The sequence below is a fragment of the Uloborus diversus genome, chromosome 4, assembly GCF_026930045.1.
Source record: "Uloborus diversus isolate 005 chromosome 4, Udiv.v.3.1, whole genome shotgun sequence".
Lineage (NCBI taxonomy): Eukaryota > Metazoa > Arthropoda > Arachnida > Araneae > Uloboridae > Uloborus > Uloborus diversus.
In genome coordinates, this window is record NC_072734.1 from 168,461,265 (window position 1) to 168,485,066 (window position 23,802).

At 34.5% G+C, this 23,802-nt stretch overlaps 1 protein-coding gene across 2 annotated transcripts in view; it reads left to right on the forward strand.

The window, feature by feature from the left end:
• Nucleotides 1–23,802, forward strand: part of LOC129221652 (uncharacterized) — a 99,384-nt gene that overhangs the window by 62,845 nt on the left and 12,737 nt on the right. For both annotated transcript variants that reach the window (XM_054856180.1, XM_054856179.1), the window contains exon 3: nt 15,648–15,676. In XM_054856180.1, the coding sequence (XP_054712155.1) occupies nt 15,648–15,676 (29 nt within the window). The remainder of the gene's footprint in view (nt 1–15,647; nt 15,677–23,802) is intronic.

The following is a 23,802-nucleotide window of genomic DNA, read 5'->3' on the forward strand; positions in this document are numbered from 1 at the left end:
AAACGAAGTTTTGCAAGACTATGGTTGTTCCTGTCTTTAAATGTTTTTATTGTTTCGAGAATTGATTTTTTGACTACTAGTGTGGACCTTAAATCTTTTTTAGACAGGACCTTTTTTGTGCTTTTGAACAGCACTTTTATACAGTTCCAGCTTATACAGAGGTTATTTTATATTAGTTATTCAATTCTGTCTAAGGCGAAACCTTCATTAAGCAGAAATCTGCATATGAGAGGGAAAACGGCATTTAAGTGTCCATACATCATAAAGCTGAATTTGAAAGTTTTCGAAGAAAGTTGGTTCAAGGATTCAAAAGAAAATATTGATTCTACTAATTTGCACCCAATACAAAAATGGTCAGTTAACCATCTATGTTCTATGCTGAATTTTGTGTCAATTTCCCATGTATGCGCTTAAATTTAGGGAAAATAATTGCATAAAAATGCACCATTTTAGTAAGTAACAGTTCTTGTAGCTGTTAAAATCAACAACATTCAGCTATTTTTAACGTTTTTTTTTTTCCTAAGATTCACTAAGCACTATTATACTTAAAAATATTTTGAGAGAAATAAATATTACCTAGTTTAAGACTTTCAATAAATTCAAATTTTATTATAATCCGAATAAATATATAAAAATCACAATCATCCAGTTCCAACAATTGTGAGACACATTTCTACCAGTTGTCCGACTAAACTGCTGCCCATGCTCCAATTAAGTGTGAAGGAAATTTAAATTGTCTAATTTTTGTAATTTATTTATTAATACAATAATTTCGTTCTATATCGACAAATATTAAAATTTCAGCATATCGTTACCTAATCAGAAAACTTCAACAACTAAACCTTACAGGAATACAAAATAACTACTAACCTTTTAAAGTAATAATTTTCGTTTCATTTTATGAACTTCGTATATTATTAATTTGAGTTACTTCCTAATAAATACTTTAAATTTTGAATTATAACTGCATTTATAATAGCTAACTGTTTTTTTGATAGAAATACTACGATGTGCGATCTCTAGATTGCTTTGTTTAATTGATCGAACGTAGTTGCAAGATATCTTAGAGTTATTTCTGGGATTAGATATTTCCCCGTTGCTCTAAGACAACGACTTCATGCGATAACTTTTTCTCAATAAACTTTGCTACAGTTTTAAGTTTTCTAAAATGTTCAGTCACTTTAATCACTATGAGTTTGGATTAAAATAACTAAGTTTAAATTCTAGACAATCACAACCCTCGGTACATCTTACTTCGAGTTATATTTGAAGATACTTTTTGCAAACTTGTTACGTCTATATGTGAAATGTGAGGAACCGCGTTCAGTGTATATAGTAGTATGTTACCGCCCTTAAACCAAGGCTAAGGCAGAACTACATGCAAATATACCAGACATCCCTGTTATCACATCCAGAGACCGCAGTTTTCTTATTAGAACTCATCAGTCTAGATTAGTGCATAACCAAACTGGAGGCAGATGTCATATCATTGAAGCTGAGAGCGCAAGCAAACTGGTAGATAAAGGAAATTTTTCTCACCAATGAGTGTCCGCAGCATGGTAAGGTACGACTGGTGAATTAAAGGCAAAGCTTGGGCTTTTTTTTTTTTTAATTCACGAGTCGTACCGAACCATGCTGCGAACATTCGCTGGTGTGATAAATTCACTCTATCTTACAGTTTGTTGGTGCTATCAGCTTCAATGAGATGACATCTGCCTCCAGCTCGATTATTCACTATTGCACATTGAAGAGTTCTAATAAGAACAGAACTGCAGTCTCTGGATGTGATAACCGGACTGTCAGGTATATTGCATGTAACCTTTCAGTGTATTGTCGCTTGTTTGCAGTAATGCTACAAAATAGCATGATTGTTATGAAACAAGTTCGTCACATAAGAACTAATCGCGCTTACCTTCCCGCTCTTCAACGTCGAGTTTTTGATATTAACCACACCCCAGTCTCCCTTTCTCTCTCTCTTTCGATTGCCTGAGTCTCCAATATAACTTTACCTAAATATACCTTACATAAGTGTTTAAGCAATTATAAAAGAGCGTTTCTTTTTAAATGTAAGATAAATACAAGAAACAAGTTATACAAATTAAATGAGAGAAAGTTGTTATAGAATAAAATTAACATCTCTTAACAGAGCTGACTTTTCGAAAAAAAAATCAACAAATCATCCTGATTAAATACTACAACTAGGTACATAAACTGCAATTTGTAAAAAAAAAAACCACTGATTTTTTTTTTTTTTTTTTTTTTTTTTTTTTTTTTAAGGTATTAAAAGCTATTTTCAAAGTAAAGTACAAAAGGAGTTTAATATGAAATAGCCAGTCACGGGTGTTTGTGATCCGAAAATGTTAAGCTTTTAAAATGTTTTTATTTTCAATGTTTTCAATGATTTTTGTATGCATATTTGAAGAGCTTTTACGGGGGGGGGGGGAATCGAGCTTCCTCATAGTTTCCAAAAATTTCATACTGTCTTCAGAAAATTTTACTTGAGTCCACTGTCAGCCCTGCAGTCTTAATATGTAATGATGTGGGTGGTTTCAAAATTATTGAATTACTACTTCAAAACTTCAGTTTCTTCTGAAGCCTTTTTCGTTCCTTCTTTTTTGTCTTTTTCTTTACAATCAATCCTCCAACTTGTTTTTAATGTGGGTAGTAGATTATAGTAGAAGGAACAACTTTTTGGCTTATGTATGAATACTGCTTTTTAGAGGAGGTAGTGTATGGGTAGGACAAACCTTAAAATAATAAGACAAAGCCATAAAAGTATGCCACTTGAGACGGCAATAGACAAGACATCTTATCAGGTTGGGGTGCCAAGTGTCGTTTTGAAAATGTTTCCTGCCCTTCAATCCTTTTTTGTAGAGTCGGCACGAACTAAAATTGATGAAATAAATGGAATGATCGACAAGCCCATAGAAATTTAAGTCACTGTCCTGTTTCTCCTGATGAACGTTACCAAAGTGAAGAGCCGCATTGCTTGCCAGAGGGGGTACAGTTGATGACTCTTTTTCTGTACAGAGAGTAGACAGTTCCAAAACCAACTTTAAGCTTATGGAATACAGCAGAAAGATAATATCTTTCTTTCATTCGCCTTTTTATAGTATTTGCTGATTACTGGGTGAACATTCGATTGTCCATGTGCTCTTTTTTTCGTGTCACTAGAGTATTAAATTCAACAGATATTCGGCATTTGAGTGTGAATCAATCTAGTTAAAATAACCTAAGACGCTGCAAATTGCAAAAACCTGCATGCTGAGAAATTCCTCAAAAACTAAAAACGTTTTCAAAAATGTCCTTCTAATTACAGCTATCTGATTTACAGGTATTACAAGGACCGCACTATTTTCATATAATGCAGATTTTTTTTTAATCCTGCTACAAACAAATAAAAAAACTGCAGTCAAAGTGAGTCGTGTTTCAACCCACACTAGGAGCTTGAACCAGATTCTGAAGATGAACCACATTCTTACCACCTCATCCTAGTATAGATAGACACGAAAGTGCTCTATGGAACAAAAGGCAAGGGGCGTCGTCCCAACTTCCACGAAAACAGGTCAAGGCTCTTCGTAATAATTAGTGTAACCAAAAGAAAAAGAAAATGCCATGTGGGAATAATTTTCTTGTTTATTTACTTTTTACTCGCAAAAAATGAACTTTTATTTTCGTTAGAATATTTTGCAACTTCTTTTTGCCAAAGCTGGTTTTAGTGTGCAGCTTTGCCGACGAGGGGAAAGTCGTGCGGCTTCTTTGAAAGAAAATTAACTTTGCCAAAGTAGCAAAACATCACGACGGAGAGTTATTTTTTTAGTGGACTTAAAGTCTTTTTTTAGCAAAAAGGAGCAAAGTTTTATCTGTCGTACTCTGTTTTACTCGTGCACAACCTCGTTGGGGATAACTGAAAAAATCATCCTGTCTCTTCTTTCTGACAAAACGATAGCGGAAGTAGCGCGAGGCTGCGACGCACAGTGGGGCGAAAACATCAAAAAGCGCTTTAAAATGTTTTTGAACCTCTTCCGCTTGTTAATTTACACTGGCATGTAATTAGAGAGTTTTTTCGAATTGTTTGGGCTCAGGGTTCAAAGTTCGCACGTTTACGCAGCTAATTCCTTTTCAGGGTCTTTCTACAGACCATTGATGAGTAATTAATATTAATTTCAAAAATTACATAAGAGGACTTTTTTTTTTGTAGAGTGTCTTGTAGAGTGTTGTCGTAGAGTGTATTTCATTTTTCTTTCCTTTTGATAGCCGAACTACTGCTGCAGCACGCAACTAATGCTTTTTGTTTTATTTGAAAAAGAATCGCAATTAGAATGTTTTCTTGCCTTAATTAATGTGAGCATATTTCTTTTCTTTTCTTTTTTTTTTTCCAGTGGTCAGCATCACACTAGAAAAAATAATTTATCTTTCTTCTTTATAACGCATCACGTTGCTTCTTCTCTGCTTCAAAATGTTCTGTGACACTAGGAGTTTGAAACTTTTGACTGAATTTAAAGTCGAATTTATTTTAGCGTCGTCCAGCTCAGTTTAAAACCATATGTCTAGTGGAGAAGTTGTTTTCGGTTGTATCAAAAAAACAAAAAAACCATTAACACGGGGTCTTGTCCACGGCGAACAGTCCTCATTTTTCACTTCCGCGTTCGATAAAAAGCAATTAGAAAACAGCTCAAATAATCTTCTTTCTCTCACGTGCTCGAAGATTCAAAAAAAGCTGTTGCCGAACAGTTTCTGTTACGGCACAACACATTTTTCTGATAATTTCTTAATCAAACAGACAACCTTTCAGTAAACACTCTCTTTTCGCGCTGACCATTTTCCGTCTTTCGAATGCCGAAGCAAGCTGAGTGATTGACGATTGGACCTCGATTCCTTGACACTATGTCAACCACCAAGTTCGCGGCTACCGTACAATTACGGGAGGGATGGCGCGAGCGTGAGGTAAGGAGCAGAGAGGCACGTGATCTGGGAAAGGGTGTTATACTCAACCCCCAGGTGAAAATGTACGGATCACGTGTCCCCCTACCTGGCCTTGTTTTACGAAGTAGGGTAATCATATGAACGTCATCGAATTCTTTCTGATCCGCAGAATTTTTGTTTATTTTTATATATGAGTGAAAAAGCAGACTTCCCCGCCGGTCATATCTCCAATACGGGTGATTGCTTATGAATGTATTCATATTCCCACGTTTGCCGGTAGTAGCATCATTCGCATTTGGATCACCCATAGAAAATGACGTGCTTTAAAGAAACAAATATGCTAAATTAAGCAGGGTTATTAGAGTTTCGGCCAGTGCTAGTTTTAACCATGGATAAAACCGGTTAAAACCGGCTTGGATAAAATCAGTTTTGACCATTAGACGTGGATATAGGAAATAATAAAATTTAAAATCAAAATAAATGAGTACATAATTAAAAGAAATACGAAACATCTATCCTATAATCAGTCACCATTCATTATTTAAGTAAACAGTTCATTTTACACCCTATGCAAGTAATAAATGACTGTTCCTAACGGTTAGTCGGATTATAATGTTTCAAACAGCGTAAATAGCACAATGCATACTTGTTTCAAAGTTTTATGCGCACAAAATGAATTTCAAATTTAATCAAAGTAAATTACTTATTTTTTAATATGTTGTATACATGTTACAAGTTTTATGAAGAATAGCTATTAGTTAATATTGTAGGCTGTTTAGTATTCCTAATAAACGAGTGTCCCTTTATCTTCGTTGTGAATGATTTTTAATGTTAAAGAAAAGTTGCATTTAATCAATAAATCAATTTAAAAAATTATTTCAATTATGATAAATACACATCCTATTTCTTTTAATCATGCATTGAAATGTGCAATATTATGCATACAAAACGTATGTATACACGTATTAGTGTGCTTTTATACAATACAGTTTTGGCCAGCTCTATATGGTAGTTAAATCCAGTTTTGAGCCGGTTTTAACCGGTTTTTGCCAGTGACATGGCAAAAATGGGTTTTGTCCGGCCAAAACTGCAACCCTGAAATTAAGCGAAAACAGTAGAAATATTTTTTATTGTAAAATGTCATAATATATTTTTGTGTAATTATGTTTTCCTAGCATTTTTTTTAATCTGTGGTTATTTGACAAAAGTTGATTCGTTAAATTTGACTTTACCGATCATGATATGTGTTTAGAGTGGTATTTTTCTATGCCAGAATTTTGTAAATCTAAAGATAAAGTAAAGCGAAAAAATGAACTACCAAACATAATGTAACAAAACCTTTCATATAATTCTTCACCAAAAGTTGACAACTTTAATATCCTGTTTTTTCGTATCAAATTCGACATACCAATTTTTGGCAAATAACCGCAGAAATATTTATTGATTTCGAAAGTTAATGTTTTATGAACAAAGTCAAAGTTTAAATTCATATTTCCACTTTATTCCACAACATTTGCCCCTGAAGGCAGGGATGTGACCAGAAGAGGATTTTTTCAAGGTCAATTACCACCAAAAACCTTCCCCTTGAGCTATTTTACCAATCCTCGTGTGTTAAAACACCATTATACCCAATCGACAACCACACATCCAAACCACACATATGATACCTGTTATGTTATTACATACGTGAAAGATTTTATGAATACTTATTTTATTTTATACTTATATATTTTAAGGAAGGTGGGGGGGGGGTAAATGTTAGTCAATCTCTAGAGGGGGAGATGGATTCAAAAAAGTTAGGAACCACTGGTATAGACCATACACTCACCTACATAGATGCCCAGCGCTCTCAGCTTCAACTTTGTGTGAGCTACACTGAGAGGCGAGGGGGTCAATAGATCTTTTTCTCGTTGTTACGTTTTACGTTTATTTTTCCTATTTTGCTGTTTTTTCATTTGAATCTGTGCCAGAAAATTAAAAACATTGAAATTTTTCAATAAAATTTTGCAGTATGCTCTTTTATCAAAAATACACTGAAAAAGGAGTATCGGTGGTCGAACGGTATTGCTCAGCAACTGCTTGCAAGCAGAGAGACGTGAGTTCGATTCCCGCCAACTGCCCTGGGTGTTCTCCTGATTTCCTTGTATTGTAATAAATCTGAATTGTGCTATCTGTCTTATGTGTCTGAGCAAATGTCGGACTTCCATCTAAATGGGACTCAGTATTATATTAGCTCCAAAAACGGATTAAAGCCTTCGATATTCATTACCTTGGGTACTCCAAGGGGCATCAGAAACAACAACAACACTGAAAAAAAACCTACTTCGCCTGCAAATAAAAAAACTCGATAACTTTCGCAAGCCTACCTTACCCACTAAAATACGCTGTTAAGCAAATTCGCGCATCATCTAGCAACCATCATTCGATCTTCATCATTTCCTCCAGGTTGAAGCCCCGCGGGCACGAACGTCAAAATCACCTCTACTTTCATTTCGGAGCTACCCCCTCGAGCAGTGTCCCAATATTCTAATTCGACCGACTCTGAAACTCCGATTATCGGGGCGTGTGTTCCACTCGATGCAGATTTTGCTGTCACTTTTATTTCCCGAAATATGAGAACCCGACAGAATCGTCAGACCGATCTGAAGACTGGGATGTGGTTCGGGGCGGAAAAATCACAGAAAAGAATAAGAGGTTGGGGAAAGGCTCCAAGCGTACGATACATGAAATTACTGGTTAAACAAATGTTATCATCTCAAATACGAATTCACGAACTTGAAATTCCGTAAATCAGAGCAAATCGATATACTTGTTGCGACATTTTTTATCTGCTCTACTAATAATAAAACTGAAACTCTCTCTGTCTGGATCTCTGTCCATCCAGTCTGGATCTCTGTCCCTTCTGGATCTCTCATATTTATGTATGATGCGTTAAAATTCTTCTGAACTCTGATGGTAAACTCGGAGTATTCGATGCTAACAGAGAAAAATGAATAATATGTTTTTAATTTTAGAAGTCTTAATAAAAGCAATTCAAAAACAAATCATTCTTTTATTAAGACTGCAACATCTGTAGAAATGAGTTTTCGAGATACTTGAAGATACGCGTTTTGAATTCAATACAACAATAGGGAAACGTTGGAGTTAGACGTTTTATTCTAGCTTTTGTTTCATTCATTTTGATTCATTGGAAACAAGCTTGTATACACTAAAGCTAACGTACAATAGATGACAAAAGTGCAAAAAATATGAAAAATGAAAAATTTGCTGTTACCTTTACCTGCCCACGGCAGAATAACACAATAGCTGCGAAATGTATCTTCAGAGTATAGCCTGGAACAAAGGAGAGTCAGAGGGGACATGATTTAGTTGTTTAAATTTATCAAAATGAAAGATGTTAATGGATTAAATTTTTGCAGGGAAAGCAGGACGAGGGATCAATACTTTTAGCTATTTAAATCTCAGGTTAACTTGGAAATCGGGAAAAACTACTACTTTAGTAGGGTCGTGGCACTTGGAACAGCTTACACAAGGAGGTGTTAATGAGCAAGGGGGTGGATAGCTTTAAGAGGGCCATTGATCTTCATTGGGGACTAATAAATTGACTAGGACCAGCCTAGTTGGGCCCAGATCCTGTTGCTGGTTGTCACATTTGTATTTGTATGTAAATTATAAATATTGATAAAACTATTGAAAAATGTTTAGCAGTAAGTTACCGCCCCCAAGCCAGGGCTAAGGCGAAACAACATGCAATATCACACCCAGACAGCTCGGTTATCACACCCAGAGCAAAAGCTTATTTCAGCATAAAATTAAATTTATTTACATATGAAACAAGAGAATTTTTTTTTACTTTTTCCGGACTCGAATTACAATATGAGTAAACAACCTAGCTGACCGAAATAAACCCTCCGGTAGTCCTAAAACAGTTCCAGAAGTTTTCTTTCTGTCAGAGAAGAAGAGAAAAAAACACCACGCGTTAAGTGTCGAAGGTGGACTGCTAAAAGAAAACTTTACCCAGAGCACCACCTAAGGCTTCTAGGAGTCATGTCCTTTGCCCTTTTGCTCGTCATTTATGGGGAACCGAAAATCGCTTCTGTGTCGCCATTTGAATCATCATCCCTGTTTTGATGGTAACAGTCCATCTGTTGTAGAGCCAAACGTTCTGTTCTTGGGAATAGAAGCTCTGCTCATGGGTGCAGGTGGCCCGAGCAGCCCAATCCTTGTCCCAGTCTGCAAGGCAGCCAGCATTAGTATGCAAAACGGTAGCCACATTAAAATGGAGCAAGAACACGTCGATCACTCATCAGGGGAGAACAACCAAAAAAAGAAAATGGCAGATAAACGCGTCCGACCTGCACCCCAGGCAGGTGCGTGGCCCCGAGTGTACGTTCGATCGAACATTGTTCCCCCAGGACAAATATGTTCCACTTATGAACTGCCAACACGAAAGACTTTCGTCTGTGGTGGAAACTGCATTCATCATCATTGCAGAAAGAAATGGAAATTGGAAGCGACAAATGTCGAAAAGTTTGGAAACAACCTGATGAGGGATTTATTTTCTTCTTTCTTTTTTTCGCTCCATGGAGGAATTTGAAAAGATGACTGGAAAATTGTTTTAACCGCCTTTGGAATGAATGAATATGATAATTAACATATTTCAAAGCAGTTATTGAAAAGTAATAAACTCATTATTACTATTCATTTAGCATAAAAGAATTTTTGAAATCATAAAACAACAGTTCTTTGATATATATAATAACTATATTATGTTTTGAATCGTGTTGTATTTCTGAGACTTTTTGTTTCAAATGTTTATAACTTTCTTTGCATGTGCCAAATCCCTATACAAACTCAAATTCTTCAACGAATTTGAATAAAGTAGATAAAATTAAACTAGTTCCTGGAAGCAAGAAGAGAAAACTGGCACTTCCTGCACACCCATTTAATTATTCGAATCAGTTTTTTAATTTATTACGATTTTATTTTGTAGTTGTAGTAAAAAATTGAAGACAATCTTTAATGTTTTTAAATAATGCATCACATTAAAACTGACGGCAAGATAAAGTACTGAAGAAGAAATGAGTGCAAAATTCGTTAAAAAATGGAACAAGCATTTTTGGACTAAAATGATGCAATGACCTTTCACCGGTTTTGGAAATTTCTCTACATTGTTGAAATAATAAATTGATATGTTTCATGAGATCATTCATATGTGTGTAGAAATAATCTTATCCTGCCTAAAATGATGTAATAAAACTAGCGAAAAGTCACTCAAACATTCTCAACTGGTTTTCGAGTATGAAAAAATTGAAAATGACTGTACTGTAAAGTTTAAAGAGAATACGTAAAGACTAGATGCATACGTTTTACAGACTTTATTGTGAGTGAATACATAAATCATGAAAAATCCTTGAGTAAAGGGCATTTATTTCTTGATCCTGATCCCGGACTGGTTCAATTGGCCATTTGTTGCCTTATTGTACAGTGCATACGGGAAAGACTATGAGGAGAAGCATCTTCAGCAGAAATATCCTTCAATCCTGATCAAATAAATTATTACCCGTTCATGAAACCAACCTTAAAAGAAGGCATGAAGCAAAAGATCTGCCTTAGTTGTGAAGAAATGCTTAAGGTATTCAGGGCTGGTCAACATTTGAAATCAGGCGATGCCTGTCCTCATGGGTAAGTTGGAAGGTCTCCTGCCCCATCTTCTAAAAGACACTGCTTATTTTTCTCAAATGAAATGTACCAGTACTACAGTTTCTTATCTTCTTTGGACTTGGTCTTGATCAAAAATTCATCATTTCTTGAGCTAAGAGTACAATGGTGATCTAGCAAAGACAAGTTCACTTTAGCAAGTGCATCTGCCTCCGCACTCACGGGGGTGTGCCTCCTCACCTCGGGATCAATTGGAGAATAATTGCCTATTGTCTTCAATTTTCAAAATGATGATCAGTAGCTTCCTTACAAAGAACCTTTTAGGGAGACTCAGAATACTTTTTGTAAACCGAAGTCTAAGGTCAACGAGGAACACAGTTTTATCCTTCAAATTAGATTTGAAAACCTCAATGGCAAGAAGCACTGCAGAGATTGCCTCATTAAAACAACTACGATGAGTTCCACGGGGTTCTTTTTAGTAAACAGATTAGTTTTAAAGATCAAAATAAAAGCTGGTGCAAAAAGATCCAACTTTAGCATTTCCTGGGATTGGATTAGCATATTCATGGTTTTATGCTTGAAGCCAGTCCTGGAGCGGATACCTTTCACAGATAGCAGCAAGAGTGAAATATGTTAGTTTTATCTCAGAAAAACTCCTTCTTGGGAGGAAGAATGAGCGCAAAAAATTAATTCAGCTACCTTTGGATGCTTATTGTGAACGTGTTAATGAAGGGCTTTTTATCAACAATGGGAATGTTCAAGTTATTTGTAAATTTCATCAGCACGTTCAAAAAATGCAGGTTGGGATTTAACCCTTTTTATAACAGGTTTGTGGTTGTTCCAGTAGTGACCATCTCTTCTGATCTTTCCCAAAAAGCCAATCTGTCACGGCGATCAAAAAAAAGGCTCAATATTAGTCTGAAGTTTCATTTTCCATGCTGCTCCAGTAATCAAACGGAGAGTAGAACTTAGTGTAACGTCAATTTTAAGTAAACGCGACTAGAAGCTGTAATCGAGAGTTCAGAACCATAGTCGAAAATGTGTTTAATAAAAGATTCGTAAGTATTGGTAGGAACGTCTATTGGTGCATCTCAGGTAACAAGAGAACCTCTTCAGCCATTTCCTTCTTTTAGAAACCCGTTTAATTGCCTTTTGACTTGGTTATTTCAATTCATTTTTTATTTAAAAGTTATTCCAATTCAGCCTAACATAATGCCTTTGTTCGTAGGATTTTCTTTTCACAACAGAGGTTGGTGTTTGAAGTTTAGACACATAGAGGGTTGTTTGTATCATGATAAAAAACTTATGGTATGTAGTTTCCTCGGGATTCATCAGCATTTCATTCACATATGACCAATGAGCAAGTTAGATTTGTGCTTTACTTAATGTTATCTCATGGTTTCTGACATTTGAACATGTTGACCACATAACAAAGTCATCTGCATATAGAAAGACTTGAATCTCGTTCATGACACTTAACTCTTCGACGACACATTAATCATTACATTAAAGAAACTAGTACTTAAGACTGATACCAGAGGGAAGCCTTGCTTGTTTTATTTATAACTGGACTTCACCTTGCTATTTCTAATGCTACTAAATCTTTGCCTGAGGAGAGATTTAATCTACTTGAAAGGCTGTCAGTAATGCTCAGATTAAGTAACTTTTTGTGTAGTATGATTCTCTAAAAACGGACAAAGGCGTATTCAAAATCCACATACATGGCCATCTTTCACTTCCTGCTGAAAACGAACAACTTTAGTTAGTGTTACTTCTATAGCTTATAAACCCAGATTGCCTCTCAGACACGTAGCCATACTTTTCCAAGTCTGCCCACTGCCATTCTATCAGCCACTTTGCAAAGCTGCAAGTGATATATAGGTCTAAGACTATTAATGTAAAATATGGATCCTTCCCACTTTTAAGCATAGAATGAAATCAGTATTCTTCTATGTAATCGGAAAATGGTCATTCCAAGTCTTGTTTATAAGCTCTGAAACAGTTGCCTTGCCAGTAAAAACAATTTGAAAACAAAAAATATGGCAACAGTTCATCAAGACCGACAATTTTACCCTTCGTCAAATAAATATTCGTCTCCTCTGACAAATTATTGCATAAATGTATTTTTATATGATCCTCTTTGGGTAACTAAGTTCGAAATCAAGGATTGAGTAAGCACATATTAGAATGTACCCACGGAAAATTATGTACCCAATACAAGAAATATGTTTTGCTGTATAAAGAGCTCTGGCTGTAATAAAAACTTTGACTTATTTGGATATGTTAATACCCATATGCTTAATACAATTTTCTCCAAATTTTCAAAGACTTCATGAAACAGTGTACCACTTTCTTCCGTTGAGAAATCTTTACTAATTATAAAGCTGAAAGTCTGTGTCTCTGGATCTCTGTCTCTCTGAATGTCTGTTACGCGCATAGCATCTAAACCGTTCGGACGGTTTTCATTAAATTGGCACAAAATGAGTTCGTAGGATAGGAGAGAGCTCCTCGAAGCGATTTTTTGAAAATTCGATTTTGTTCTTTTTCTATTCCAAATTTAAGATTATTTTCCCGAGCAAATTATCATAACGTGGACTAGCAAATTACCACAACGTGGACGAACAAACTACTACATGCGACCATGGGCGAGCAAATGAACATAGCAAATTGGCGAGAAATTCATCATCCATTATTTCTAAATATACAAGCAAACCAAATGAACTTTTAATTTTCCACTGCGGGCAAAGCCGTGCGGGTACCACTAGTTATACAATAAAAACCGTAAAACTAATATGTGTGAACATTATTCCTTAGATTTATAACTCCCTAAAACATGTGTTCTCGACCCTTAACTTGAGGTTACCCGCAGCATTTTAACACATTCATGATAACAATTTTATCAAAAGAAACGTACTAAAAGAAGATATGAAATGACCCATGACCAAAATCCGGTGAAGATTCATCCTGCCTCATCTGCGTCCTCGAAAGTGTTCTAATATTTTCTCTTGTCAACAGACTTTTCTCCCAGGAACAGACGATAATTCACACTGAATGGAATATAATGAGAAAAGTGGTAAAAGATTTGTAATTTCTCTTCACCTTTCACTTTAACGCTCTTCTTTTTGAAAGTATAAATTTTCTGAACTGACAACTGTTGCATTTTGTGACTACGCGTGAAGTATTGCTTGACAGAGGAGGTCGAGACTGTAACAGGCGACCTTCAGAATTCCGAAACGATTTATGTGGGCAATTTCTGCAGTTGAACCAATAAATAAAACTGAAGCTGAAGCAAGATGCTAAACAGCTTCGATAATCCGCGACAAGTTGCACTCTGTTTAGGAATCGAGAAATGTGTTAGATGTGTCTTTAAAAGAAATTAAACATGGACATTCCAGAAGAAAAACATGTCCATGGCATGAAACTTGCAAGAAATGAAATTCATTGAAAAATCTCCATCACATGGAGAAAACCGTTTTTAAGGCACTTTAAGCGTTCTCTTTTTAAGAAATGAATCAGATAACAGTTTTGTCTTTCCACTAGGTCTTCCTGAAGAAAAACTTATTTCGCTCTTTTTATGCACAAGTGTTTTTATTTAATTACTTTTTCTCTTAAAAAACAAATATTTATCGCAGAAGCGATCTATTAAAAAACATGTAAAACTACTTTTCGCTCACATCACTCTCTCTCCCTCTTTTCTTTTTCTAAAGCAATTATATCAGCGGTTTTCAGTTTGTGGGGTTCGCCCCCTGGAGAGCGTGAGGGTATAAAAGACAAAGTAAGAAATAAAACAATGACTTATTCAAATTTGTGGTCACGTGTCTAAATAACAGTGTCAGCCCTCTCATTGATGCTGTGAAAGTGACTTTTGGGGTGCCCACCAACCTCACCAGATCCGCTTCTGAAAATTTTCATTTGTTTCTTGAATTTCATATATTAATAATGCGTTCAAAGTTAAGTTTTTGCCAGTAATGTTAAATTTTGCGCCGAAAATTATCGGTATTTTTACTTATTAACTAGTTTCAGCTATCCTAATCAGCCCCAAATTCCTATTGTATTAACCATTTATGGGGGCGTGACCAGGGGTGGATCTAAAGGGATAATGGGAGTAATAACCCCTCCCAAAACCTTGTGGGTGTAGGAATATTTTTAAGAAAGAAAAAGAAATATTATGAGAAAATAACAAAATTTAACACATGAGTTTTACTTTAAAAGAAACTTAGGTTTCAATTGGGAGAGAAATTTAATCCCTCTCCTCGTAACAAAACTATTTTATTTCTAAAATTTTGCTCCATCGTTTACATCATGTCTTGATGCCAACTTTAGACTCTTGTAAGATCTATAAATGCTGCGGTCTTCTGAGTACACTTATTGCTCACTAGATTAAAGAAACCCCAAATTTGCTTTTTATGGCTTTAATTTCGAAATTTTTCTTTAAGAGAGCCCCTTATTCCTATGCTCCTCCACATATGCCACGAAGAATAACTATAAAAATGTTATCTATTTCTTCAAAGCAATAAATTATACATAATGAATTTTTTGGTATCTACCTTATCTTAAATTTTCTAAATTCACCCTACTTCTGTTGTCATTTTTACATTCGAACTTGCTATAAAAACTTAAAGATGAGAAGATGCGGTTTTTTTTTTTAGGAAAAATCAATGATCCGGTAATATAGTATTCAGTTGACTTTCGGATTCTTTGTGATTACTTTATATGATCGTCGAATAGTGAAGACTTATCATGTCTCTTTTTTCTCAATTCTGAGTTTTCGTAACATTTGATGATCGTGCTAAAACTTCAAACTGTATTTGTGAAATGATATTCTTACGAAAATTGACGGGAGCATGCATGAAAAAAGGGCAGGTAAAAAAAGGTTGGAAAACCACTGGATTAATCATTGAAATGCTTTTCTTTTTTATAATTAACTATAACAATTCTATGTATTAATTAAATATTTCTTATATACTATAGACTACTGACATGTATGTTTTAAACATTAAAATATTTTTAATAGTTTTTAATGATCATTAACGGTTTTTTTTTTTTTTTCTATTTTTCAGGAAATTTGAAGAGCTTGTTTGTTCAGTGCGTAAGTATCAATTCTGGCATTTCTTTCTTTCGTAATTAAGTTGGCAATGTATTCTGATATTCATAAAATAGCAGTTTGGTTAAATTCTGCAAAGTACATTTTTAAGCACAAATTTTAGGTATGCAAAATTATACATTGAACTAGAAAATAATATTAACGGAGCAATAGTTTAGGATTTATGTTTTTAGACTTTAAGGAACGGTATGCGACACAGTTAATACCACACGTATCAAAAATGTGAAGATATTAATACAAAAATTATGACAGTAGTTTAATGAATAAATCACTGACATGCACAAAAATTACTAATTACTGTAGTAAAAATTTACTTTTGCAGTAATTATCAATTTTTGTGCATTAAAACGTTGGTGATTCATTCATTTAATTTTCAAGCACAAATGTATTTATTCATTATGACAATTTCATTCCTAATGTCTAATATATACTGGTGGACGAAATTATGGACTAAAAAATTTTTCGATTGTGCTTTAATCATAGCTTAACTCCGTTCAAATCTTTTCCCTTAAATCAAAGATGAATAGTTGAAAAATAGTTCTAAATTCTATATGACTCATCTATTAAATTTTAAAAACAACGTAATTAAAAATGAACAACTTTTATATTCTATCATTACGTGAAACGTAGGCAAAAGTATGAGTTCAAAGGTAAAAAATCCTCGATTACGATTAAGTTTTTTTTTTTCGAATAATTTAACTTTAAACGAAAACATGGACTAATATTGCCATTAGTGATCGTTAGTTGCTTCATATTTCGAAACTAATGACAAAAGTCAAATCACACACAGCTGAACAAAATTATAAACTCAAAGCATTCAACTCGCTTTACTCCTAACTTAAACCAGTTAATGTTGTTTTGTTTATAGTAAAGATAAGTAACTGAAAAAATAGTCCTTACTGTATTTCATAAAGTTAATAAAACAGTTAACGAAATTTTTTAAAATGGGCAACTTTAATATTCTATCACTTCGAAAAACCGAGACAAAAGTATCAAGTCAAAAATAATTCCTGCGTTGCAGTAAAATTCTGTACGAATGTGTCCGTTTAAAGCCATAACATGAGTCATTGTTGCGATTAGTGATCTTTAGTTGCATTATTTGTTTTAATCAATGAAAAACGGTGAAAACATGAAATAAAAATTAAAATTCTTTCCTGTGAAATTCAAAATTTCTGGTTCTCTTCTCATAAATAAGACATATGGCCTGAAAATTAAAAACAAAAAAGAACAATTAATCTCGTCTTTTTCGTCAAAAGATATCATTTTCTATTTTTTAAATTATTTTCTCAAACAATAAAAAAATGACTTAAAAGAAAAAAAAAACAATTAGAAAAAAAATTTCCGTACAACTGTCACCCCCTATCCTTTTTTTTTTTATAAATTGTTGAAGGAAAACTTTTTTATAATCTGATTTTATGTACCGAAAGATTTGATGCTTTTAAATGCATGTTCTTTATTTTGTTGAGTACTTAAATAATGTTCTTCCTGCATTGAAATTCGAAAAATTTTGAAATGATTTGCGTTTTTACTCTCGCAAAACAAGTAGTAAAATTATGGCCTGAAGAGATGTTAAAAATTCAAATGTTAAGTTGCTAGTTAAATGCCTCTGCTCTTTGGGAGCATTCAACTAAAGCGACAATTTGCTTCAGGGTCTTTGAACATCCCCAAGACCACAATTTTTGACCACTTTTCTTTCTGTAAATAACTAAAATTATAGGCCTGACATTTCAAAATCCTTTGAATTTCAAAGTAAGAATAACAGTAAATTACTGGCCCAACTAAACAGAAAACACAAATTTAAAAACCTCAAATCATCCCAAACGTAAAATCATTCAACGAAGAAATTTTCCTTAAACAATTCAAAAAAAAGGGAAAAATGAGCTATATAGAAAATGGTAATTTGCATTTTTTTTTTTTTTTTTTTTTTGGAGTTGTATTTTAGATTTGGACATAAGTTTTAAAAAGTAAAATAATGTCTAAAGCCCGTATTTAAAGATGAGATTAATTGTTTGTTTTAATTTCCAGCCATAAAACAATATTTAGGAGGAGAAAACCAGAAATTTAGAATTTCATCCGTATGATTTTTCATTTTTTATTCATATTTTCACGGCTCCTCATTAATCTCTATATATGGTGTTTCAGAAATAATGACCCGATTTAAAATGCGTATATTATGAAAACTATTGAAAATAGACACTTCATATTAATTTTATATGACATGGATAATAATAACGTTTTTTTATATACAAAATCAAATGTGCTCAATGTAGACATATGCACGGCATATGTCTACACGGTAGTCAAATTTGTCCCTAACTTTTGCGAGCATGTCTGCATCGACTGCTTCCTAATGCTTACACAAACAACCAGTGTCTTTGAATTGTTCATACCATCTGTGCTAATGCTCTTTGGGGCAGGAGGTTCAACACCAGGGTATTCTCGACGAAAATCACGCTGAACAGTTGTTACGGACTCGCACTTCACGAAGCGTAAAACACAATACGATTTTTCTCGTACAGTCGCCATTTTCACAAACATTAAAATGGCGGGCGAAGAAAGAGAGTTAGCGCTACTTGTCGGTAACTCCGTAAAACTCGAGATTTTCCCCGTTCTAACGATCCTTTATTTAATGAAACAGAAGAAAATCTGAATAGTTAAGATTTTTTGAAATCGGGTCACTTTTGAAACACCTGTATATTAAAAAAAAAATAATAATAATAACGTCAGGAAATTGTGGTAGGAAGTCTGTGGCGGCCCTCCGTCCAGGACATCCCACAGAGGAGCAACAAGGATCCGTATACGGTTAAGCCCCGCCAAACCCTTGGTTTTAAGTCATATTTGGCAATCCTGATAATCTTAATCGAAGCCCAGTGGCTCAGTGGTGGCGCTTCGCGCTCTCACGCTGCAGGCCCGGGTTCTATTCTCGGGTAGGGCATGGTCGACTCAGCCATTCATGTCTTCAGTGGGTTGATAAAATGAGTACCAAGCGTACATGGGAACCAAACACTGTGGATTCCGCGTTAGGCTGACTACCTAACCGGAATATCTGCCTTGCACCCCAGAACCCTTCGTCGGGAAAACTGAGTTTGGCACAGTAAGCCTTGGCCCTCACGGGCTGTCGCGCCACAGGTTTTGTGGGATAATTTTATATACAATAGAACTTTGTTTATCCAGCTCCATTTATCCGGATCTCGGGTTTATCATCCCGTTCATATTTTGTAGATTTTTTTAATGTATTTTCTTAAATAATAATTTTAAATTATCATTGCAAGAACGGAACAATAAGTACGTATATGCCTAATATTTCGTTTTTATTTTGATAAAAAGTACTATTCCTGCATAGAACATACTATAAAGTATTGTACTAATGTTGTTGTTGTTACATACGACTTTATTGAGAAGGATATTAATCCATTTAAAAGGCAGCCAAAAACAGGAAAAATAATTTCAATAAACAATTGAACATACAACAAAAGTAACAACTTAAAATAAAAAAGAAATCTATAAATTAGAGGATTTTACAATTGTTGCAGAAATAAAGAGAAAGTCATTTCAGGGAGTGCATGACTGATCGCGCAGACCAATAAAGCTTTCCGGGTAAATTTTGTTTTTGATCAGTTGGGTCAAGTTTTGAGTAGGAGAGAAGATGAGTTGCATTCATGTTGCCAGAACCGCAAATTAAACAGGTACTAGATTATCGTACTAATTTTAAAAAACAATATGGCGTACTTTGGAGCATCTGTCCGTACACCTCTGCAGCTGAACTATAAATGATAAAGTAGTATTTGTGAGAAACGCTGCTGTGCAGTTTTCTTACGAAGTATTGTTTTTTGCTGTAATAAAAGATAAGCCTGCATTTTTAAGCATGTGTGGATGTGTTTTGCTTATTATCCGGACTATCCGGTTTGCCTTTTGAGCCAGGTTAGTCAAGGACGCATACAAGGGAGGTGCAATGGGGGCGATCGTCCCAAACTTGAGAGACCTTGCACTAACAATGTTTCGTAATCGAAGTCCTAAAAATGCAAGTGTATGCCATCTTTGATGACGGTAGGAGAAGAAATAGAATTCAGGAACTTTCCTCCGGTAATTTTTCGAAACTGATGTTCCAGAAAATGAAATTTTTGATGACGTTGGAGGATGTTCGAAACATTCCCTCGGAATTATTACGAAGTTGAAAGTTCTAAACACGCAATTTTAGAAACTTTTGTAACGGAAAAAGGAAAGGAGTACGTTCGGGGACCTCCTGCCTCCCTCTCCTACATCCGAATCTCGATATTTCAGTTGTTTCAAATAAGCATAAATGTGGTATCCCCCTCCCCTTCCAAGGAAATGTGAATGACATGTAAAAGATAAGTAAAAAGAATCAATCGCTCCTTCCTTGAAAATGTTCTGGATCCGCCCTTGCGGATAGTCTGGATAAACAAGATTGTACTGTACATAGATTAAAAAAATATTTTGACCCTTCCCCCCAACCTCTGTTCACCGGAGGAAATTCTGGTCATGCCAGTGAATTAAAGCCGGCGAACTTTGTTTGGATTCAAGAGCTCGAACTACTATCCTACTACAGTTTCTGTCGGATGACTCTAAACGTAAGGATCGTTCTCACGAAACAGGAAAAACTCATGTCTTTGCGACGTATCACTTATAAAATGAAAGTGACTACCGTTAGAAATATGTTTTTCAGTCATCTATGTTTCAAATTAACTTATAAGTAACATACTACAACTTGAAAATTTTTAATAATTGTATTTAAAAACGCATTACTTATTCAAAAGTCATTATCTCGGCTTGTCAACAAAGCTATCTATGATTTTCAAAAATCTGATACAAACAAATAAAAAATTAAGTTTAAAACTTTATTATATGTTCATAAAAAATAGTATTTTAGCTATGAACTACTTTTTCATTCTTTAATTAATCATAAAATCTGCGTTTATAGTAATAGAATTTTTTTAAAAATACTAAGCACTTTTCATATTGCCCTCAAAAAGACAAAATAACTTTCTGGGTCAGAAAGGACAATTTAAGTATTCCTGTAGTTTTCAATTATTCCAAGAAAAAGACTTCACAAACGAAGAAAAGTGCGGCTCAAGTCATCTAGAGAATGTTTTATCATTATCTAGCTTTCAATCATAACGATGATACGTGCATATTTTTCTTAATGGGAAGGTTTGGTTTTAAATGATTTGAGCGCACTTTTCTTCGTTTGTGAAGTCTTTTTCCTGCAATAATTGAAAACTCCAGGAATACTTAAATTGTCTTTTCTGACACAGAAACTTATTTTGAGCGCATTATGAAGAGTGCTTAGTTTTGTTTTATCTGTTATTTTAAAGTTTTTTGCTTTCAAACAAATTTTTATTCTAGAATTTAATTTTTTAGCTTTAAGTTGTACCTTAAGATTAAACAAATCATTTAGTGAAATTCCGAAGTCTCTAAATAATCTAGTTGCTGAGATATAAGCAAAAGAACGGTTCACTACATACAAGTTACTTTTGTGATAACTATCCTAATATATCTCTTAACCTAGTCCCATTAATTTCATCAGCCCCGTAAAATTTCATTCATGCTCCAGAGAAGCCTTGATTCAAAATTTTCCTTATGATTACTATTAACATTACTGTTGCAAGGCAAAAAAATTGTAACAATGGGTTTAATATTTAAACATTTGATGGGGAAATTATGTGAAATTGGGTTTTTCCATCCTCACCGAAATAATAATTTTATTTAAGAATTTTAATTTTTCAGCGTTAAATCGTACCTTAAGATTAAGCGAATCATTTAGTGAAATTCCGAAGTCTCTAAGTAATCTAGTTGCTGAGGTATAAGCAAAAGCAGGCCTCAGATTTTTTTTCCGTAACAGTCAGGCCAAGTATGATAAAAGTGTTTAAAAAACGCCTTTATCTTGGCAGATATCATTACACTCGATATTTCTCACATTAGTACCTGGACGACCGAGCCTCGGCTTTAAAACAATTATTTTTTGTCAACTCGTGTTTTTCTAAGGTTCGATACTTTTTCAAATATACTTGAAAAGCATCACGTTAACTAAATATTAAGGTTCTCGATGATTCCGAGAAACGAGAGATATACATATAAACACTTCATCAGCATTATAATCATTTCAGTTATAAGGAGCCTACTACTGAATATTGGCCTCCTCTTCCCCACAGTCATCCACCTAGGAAAGCTCTGAGCTGGTTGCGAATAAATATTTAACGCATGGTATTGCCAAAAAAGTAGTTTCTAAGACCAAACATGGCGACAATAAATATGAAAAAAAAGATTGAAAATGCGCCGCTACCTTCTTATAAACATTAAAGTACCAAACAAAGAAGATTCTGAATGCAATTAAATCAACATTTTGCTTCAAACTATCTGTTAGGGGAGGCTGGGGTAATAAGAGACAAAAATAAAAATAAAAATTTTTTTGAATTTTGTGATCCTGAGTTCAAATTATGTATTTCGCAATCACGAGTGAGCTAATTTTAGATTAGCGTGTGTGTTTGTGTGTGGGGGGTATGTGTGTTTGTGTGTAGGGGTATGTGTATGTAGGCATATGTGTCTGTGTGCAGGCATGAGTGTGTGGGTAGTTGTGTGTATGAGTGTTTGTGTGCGTGGGGGCGGAGTGTGTGTATGTGCGTAGGTATATGTGTCTGTGTCCAGACATGAATGTGTGGGTAGTTGTGTTTATGTGTGTATGTGTTTGTGTGTGTATGTGTTTGTATGTGTTTGTATGTGTTTGTGTGTGTATGTGTTTGTATGTGTTTGTGTGTGTATGTGTTTGTATGTGTTTGTGTGTGTATGTGTTTGTATGTGTGTGTATGTAGGTGTATGTGTGCGTGTAGGTGTATGTGTTTGTGTATGTATGTGCTTGTGTGTAGGATATGAAAGCAACCTGGAGACGGTTTTCGCTATAGGAGCAGCATCGTGAGAAGCCGGTCGACGCTGATGCTTCCCCCCCCCGGGTGACGGGGGGGAAATAAAATCATAGGAATTCAAAACAGTCAAGTGAGAACAATAAGCAATCGTGATTGCTCAAAAATAAAATGTATCCTAATATTCCGAAAAACTTTAAACAACTATCTCATACTAACTGCATTAAATGGACTCCTCTTGGATTTTTAGAAGATTATTTAACTTAAATATTTTGTTTTAAAAAATGTTCAAAAATTTCAAAAAATTCTTGTCTCTAATAACCCCATGTGGGGTAATAAGAGACTAAGGCTGCCACTCTTCAAATAAAGCAAGGTAAAATCCTCTGGAGTAATGAGAGACATCTGCAAGCAATTCTGAATCCGCCAATATTTTTAAATTTTTGATATTTTCATCCGTTAAAAAAAATGTTTTTTTCTGAAAAATATTTTTTTACAAATGTGTTTGTGACATTAATTTCTCATAATTCTAGGTCCTAAATAACATAATATTAGACTTAATGATAGTTCTAATTAATGAACATAACCTTAAGGATCGATCAAAACACCAATCTAATTTAAAGTGGTCAGAATATACAGTCGAGTCCCGACTAAGGCGAGGGATGCGTTCCAAGACCCTTCGCGTAAGTTGAAATTTCGCGTTGTGGAAAAGGGTATGCGTAAAAACTTATAAACATACCCATACGATTAAAGACACTTGTAAACACCACCTCAAAATGTTAAAAACCATTTCTTAACTATACATTACTGCTTCTCAAATAAAAAATTGAATTTTTATTTATTATATTTTAAAAAAAAAAACGTTTTATTTAACATAAAAATCTGCTACGATGCACAAAATCAATTATCAATGGGAAAGGAAACGTAAAATAAACCATAATTTCTTACTACATAATGTACGGTACGTATATTATGTAGTAAGAGAAACAAATGCACTATAGTTGTTGAAACTTTCTCTTTTTCTTTCTATCTTCACAAACTTTAAATGGAACAGCGCTCTTAGGTGTCATTATATTTCATCAACTTTCCCATATAGAATGAAAAAAAATGAATGGAAAATGAGGAGTAGTTATTTGTATCAGCGGTGTGGGAACTTCCGCTCTCAGTGATGCCAAAGTGATAAAGGTCCATTCACGAAAAAACCGCGATTCCCTTCGGAAAATTTTCATGTTGCGGGTG